Source organism: Apium graveolens, chromosome 9, assembly GCF_009905375.1.
Source record: "Apium graveolens cultivar Ventura chromosome 9, ASM990537v1, whole genome shotgun sequence".
Taxonomy (NCBI): domain Eukaryota; kingdom Viridiplantae; phylum Streptophyta; class Magnoliopsida; order Apiales; family Apiaceae; genus Apium; species Apium graveolens.
The window spans coordinates 285,269,008-285,274,689 of NC_133655.1; the positions used below are offsets into that span (position 1 = coordinate 285,269,008).

The window sequence follows — 5,682 nt, forward strand, 5'->3', positions numbered from 1 at the left end:
TACATTCTCTTATTAGCAGAACAGATGGAACTAATAAGACATCCTTTCATAATGAGTGAAAAAGACAATTAAAGTCCAGGGTAGAAGACTCACAGTTCTTGGACAAAACAGAGACCACTTGGTTTTAAGCAATAGAAAGTTCTGGTATAGCTAATGTAAAGGAGGCTCAATTGAGTACAGATAACTTGGACAGTTCACCTAAATGTCATCTAAATTTCTAAAATGGTTAGATGTACTTTTCATAATAGGTCTGTTAAATATGCAGAACAAGTAGCCTTTGAACCTATATATGTATATAGACGCTAGATGAACAAATACAAATCCAGACGATTGAATGTAATATTAATGTAGAAGTACTTAAGAACTTGCGTTCAACTCTTTTATTTCCATAAATTAGAAGAAATGAAAACGTCAATTATCATTTTCTATGGTTTCAGCAACTATAGTGTTCTGGTGAATTTTTTGTATGTGAAGAAAATTTTAACAGTACAATGTGATACAGTATGACCTTTATATTCTAGTTACCCTTTCCTCCTCTTTTGACTCAGTATAACATCGTCTTCACTGTCACTGTCATCAATAATTCTCTTCTTAGCTTTTGCATCACCATTCTTTGAGCTTTGCTGTGGCCTCTTCGAACTCTCACCTCTGCTTGGTGGCGGGGGCGGTGATTTAATAGGAATTCCCAGCCGAAGTTGCTTTTGCTTCCTCTGTTTTTTCTCATATGCCTTCTTAGCTTTATCTGGTGACAGCAATCCATGTTCCATCATCCTGAAATATTAATCACTATATTAGGACAACTACCTAACTACTAAGTTGGAAGAATTAGCACACTGCGCACATCTTATACGCAAAAAAAAGGGAAGAGAAAATGTGCAACACCATGTGAAGAATTAGACAGCAAAGTTAAGCATTCCCAATTCAATAGAAATAGAAAATTAAGTTACATGCACCAACCTTACATATATTCCTACTTTAATGTATGAAATTATCAACTGTGATTGGTGAATGGTAAGAGCATCTTCCCTCAAAGGCAATGAAACCCATAATAATACTTCTTAAATTACAGCACTTGAAACTTCATTATAAAAATGCTGTTTATTTGAATCCCATGAGACAGCATTATTCAGCGTCTTCATATGTGCATAGGTCAGTATATTGGTAAGTTTAGCATTCTGCTTTTCGATTGGATACATTTGTAGTCCTAAAAGTATTTTGATGAGTTCAACAAGTTTGGGTATCCCTTGTGTGTTTTAGGAACATTCTTAATGCAGGATCCAACTTCCAGCTTGTAATCTCGTGGCAGTGATGCCATTATGTAAACTTATGACATATCTAGGGGCTACAATTCTACAGTTATTTGCTTATTTGGACTCTGCACTTGACAGAACATTTAAAATTGCAAGACAATATCACCTACATGAGATCCTAAAGGGAATGCGGGAAGTTTGATTTGAAAGTGGATTAATACAGGAAACCTGGAGATGTCTGATTCAGAAATGGCCAGCAAATAAGATGAACATATATTCAATTGTTTTTGAGGTCTCTGAATGCAAGACAACAATAGAGAAGTTATTTAAGCCGAAAATAAGCTTGTACTTTCAAGAAGCGCTGAAGGACTAGAGAAATAAATTGATAGTAGAATTTGGAGGGCAATAGGTATGATGAGGTTGATAAGATGGTAGAAATCAGAATATGCAATGTGACAGTGAAAAATGCAACAGACATCTCAATGTGTTGAACTTACAGAATTTAGCTGCAAGATTCAATAAGCAAGCACATCATCATAATATCCCACCAGGAGTCACCAATTACAATGTAAATTACTGGGAATAAGAATGACCCAACACCTCTTGGTGTAGTGGTATCTCCTCGCTCCTGTTACGGGATGTCAACGGTTCAAACCTTGTCAAAGACAAGACTGGTGTGCGATTGTGTTTAACTAAGAAAAGAAAACGAATGCCATCCAAAAGACACTAATATACCAATTGATAACCAGGGCACATTAACCAATTGATAAAGTTGTTTGAAAAAATTTGAAAGGTATCGATTTGTTATGTGTACACACCAGAATACACGTGTCACTGATACAAAGGGTTATCGCATAAGAAAATGGTGTCAGCCAACAAAGAGAACCTATATCAGATAGCTGACTTTCTTGTCACAAAAGAATGCATATATTCCCACAGGGCATGCTCAGGATGGAACAGTTTTAAGTTGAGAACACATGAGAACAATTGTTCTGAATTCATTGAATATTGCTGAACAACTTTGTAGTTTTGGTAGATATTGTTCTGCAGATTGGAGAAGTGCAGAATAATTGTTTTCACGTCCTCATCTAAAAACAGTTAAAACGTGACGCCTCTAACAAATTATTATGTGGAAATCATAATTCAACAAGAAGAAAGATAGACAAGAAAACAGGAGCCCCCCCCCCCCCGACCCCCACCCACCTACTTGTAACAAGAACAACCGAACGGAAAAGATGTAGAAATAAAAGGGCACTTTGGACAAGTGCACCATCCTGCTTTATACTTTTTTTTCCTCGCATAATTTATAACGCAACCAACAAGAAAGATCCCTTTTGATAATTAAATCGGCAAGAATCTTCTTCAAAAAATGCAGCACCATTGCAAAAACTCTAAGAGTATCATATCTCTAATGAGGAATCACTAAAATCTAGGTCTCATCACACTAACTGGATATCAAACATACATTAATCTCCATGTACAAGAACCCATCACAGTACCTAGAATTCCTGATTCCAAACCCTCAATAATGGATCTACAACATATCACATAAACCCTAAAAACTCCATCTTGCTCCGTTCAATATAATAAACCCCATGCCCGTCCTATATTACTTGAACTATTCATTTTCTGCGGCCGTACCCATTGCCAGATCCTTAGAGACTTGAACACGACACTTATTCCTTGCCAAATCTTTCGTCAGAAACTAGAACACTTTGACCAAGCGAACGACCCCATATAAAACAAACTATAGATGAAAAAAAGGTAAAGAAGATGTGAACATAGAAGAGGCTGATGTCGTAAGGACTACGGAGGAGGAGTGGTACACGCTCAATTTTTTCAGATAAATGTCATAATTTTTGCTTCCGCTTAATTCTAGGAATAGCACTAAATGTTATAATTTCTCAAAGTCTAAATTTCTGCGCTGGAGCTTGAAATAAAAAAAAAATATAAAGAGGAGAAGGAAAAGGAGACAAATGAAGAAGGGAAGAAATTAATACCATGGTGTTGATAATGAAAATTCTGTTTAATAGGTATAAGAAAAACACCTTTTACGACGAACAGAAAAAGGGTAGTTTCATTTAGCTGCAGTATCAACCATAATTTCCCACATGCTCACCAACTCAGTCTTCTTATGAGAGAGTCAAACATAATTTTAAAAGCATGGGCAGACTTTAACATTCAGCGCAAGAACTTGCAACTGAATTCTTAGTAGCAATAAATTATGAAATCCCTCCATACCTCCCTCATTCAAAACCTCTGTCCACAAGATGGAGTTATACAACAAATGCACCTATAAAGCAGGGAATGATAATATGACAAACTGCCCTGTTGCAAATTTGATTTCTATGTTCATAACAATAAATCTACTCGTAAGCATCATATGCATTGTGGTGTACAACAGTACAAGAATTGAGTCAGGAAAAGTTGTTAAAATTTAAAAGGGCAGAGCAATATTTGTAGACTATGTATAAACTCTAGCCAACTTCGTTCGACCTTAATCAGAAAATGAGGGAAAACACAAGTAATGTATATAACAGTGTATATTAGCCATAAATCTTTATGAAATAAGATCAATTGTCAGGAAATGGGGGATAGTTTTCCTTCAAAGAAGCAAGGGATGAAAATATCTAGATAAACTCTTAAACTTCATGTGATAAGAAATGCAAAGAAATAAACCAACATCCAGAACATTAAAAACAAAAAGCTTGAGACTTATTATATAAGAAACAAGGATGAGGAATAAAATTGAGAAATCAAGCCATGATTCTGTAAACTGATAATTCCAAAATAGTTACAAGAAACTCACCAGAATTCTGCCATTTCACTGGAAGGTATCTGCTTAGACAATGATTCATAAAATATCCTTAGGGGTTCTCGCTGTCCAAACAAAAAGATACAAAAATGTAAGATAAAAAATTTGGATTAGATAAAAATTGCACCAATTCAGTAAACATAAGATTAAAAGTAAACATTAATATTTTCCTAACCTCTTCAGGAGGATCATACTTCTGTCCTGCCAAGGAGTAAACTTTCTTCTCTCTTTTCACACTTGTTGTCGTAACCTTCGAGGTGGTTTTCGATGAAGAACCAGAAGTGAATTTTCCTTTTACCTTCACTTACAATTGATCATAACTCATCAAACCAGAATCAACACATCATCCAACTCAACAATCAGAAGAATTTCATCCAATAATCAAAAAACAAATCAACTAATCGACAAGCATATTAACATACGAAAAATCCCAAATTCAATTAATTCCATGCATCACACAATCCATATGATCAATCCACAAATTTCCAAATTAAAAACTATGGTTTCAATTAGGCAAATCACACACCAACCCCATCAAATCAAGAAACAAATTCTCTACATAAAGCATCAATCCTTCTTGAAACCCACATCAAAAAACACAAAAAGATACAAACTTTATTGAAATTTCCAAATTACAGTACTATAATTTCATTCAGGCAAATCACACACCAACCCCAACAAATCAAGAAACAAATTCAAACAAAGCAACAACCTTTCTTCAAACCCACATCTAAAAACACAAAAAGATACAAACTTTAATCAAATTTCCAGATTAAAAAACTATAATTTCAATCAGGCAAATCACATACCAACCCCAAAAATCAAGAAACAAATTCTCTACATAAAGCATCAATCTTTCTTGAAACCCACATCAAAAAACACAAAAAGAGACAATCTTTAATGAAATTTCCAAATGGGTACCTCAGTTTTAGCCACAGTTGTTGATATAACTTTATGTTTGGTTGAGCTAGAAGAAATATTCTTGGCCTTTGAAGAAGAAGATGACCCAATTTGATTGCTTGTGGGTCTGACCTTAACAACACTAGATTTGGTCTCTGTAGCCATGCCTTATTCTGCTCTGCCCCTTTTGTCAAATCTTGATTTATACTATATTCATACATGTATATTAAAGTCTGTATCTTTCTTGTTTTTGGCACCTCTCATTCAGTAAACACATCTGACATCACCCTTTGTATATATCTATATCTACTGTGAAAATTGAGCTAGGGACAGTAAATAAAGAATGACATGAAACGGTAAAAATGAGAGAAATGTAGAAGCGTTTTGGTAGTTTTCTTGATGAATTTCAGGTGAAAATATTATAAATAAATACATGCAAAGTTCATTTTTTTTGTTGACAAACATGCAAAGTTTATTGGTCATGAATCATGATCCATTAATTCTGGGTGGTTGGCATAAAAATTTACACAACTTTTAATTAATTATTCGATTATTAAATAAAAATTATTTAAATTGCTTATTATTTATTTTTTTATTATATTTTTCTTAGATTTATATGTTTGTTATTGAGTGTTATATTAAAATGCCCACTTTTATTCTAAAAAATCAAAATAGTCGACTGCGAAAAATAGCGACTAAAATATCCATTAAATACGC

General features: G+C 34.2%; 1 protein-coding gene across 1 annotated transcript; it reads right to left on the minus strand.

The window, feature by feature from the left end:
- Positions 1-348: 348 nt before the first annotated feature.
- LOC141686692 (uncharacterized) lies at positions 349-5,326 on the minus strand. Its single transcript, XM_074491746.1, has 4 exons — positions 4,987-5,326; positions 4,241-4,363; positions 4,060-4,130; positions 349-771 (listed from the first exon to the last, which is right to left on the minus strand). Exons 1-4 carry the CDS (start codon positions 5,128-5,130, stop codon positions 522-524), a joined length of 588 nt encoding a protein of 195 aa, XP_074347847.1. The 5' UTR covers positions 5,131-5,326; the 3' UTR covers positions 349-521.
- Between the last annotated feature and the right edge of the window lie 356 nt (positions 5,327-5,682).

Excerpts from the sequence above, each read along its gene's own strand:
- LOC141686692 (XM_074491746.1), bottom strand. The coding sequence starts at position 5,130 with ATGGCTACAGAGACCAAATCTAGTGTTGTTAAGGTCAGACCCACAAGC. Across the intron at positions 4,364-4,986 it reads CAACTGTGGCTAAAACTGAG|GTAAAAGGAAAATTCACTTC; the intron begins GTACCCATTTGG and ends TTGTAAGTGAAG. Across the intron at positions 772-4,059 it reads AGTGAAATGGCAGAATTCTG|GATGATGGAACATGGATTGC; the intron begins GTGAGTTTCTTG and ends TTAATATTTCAG.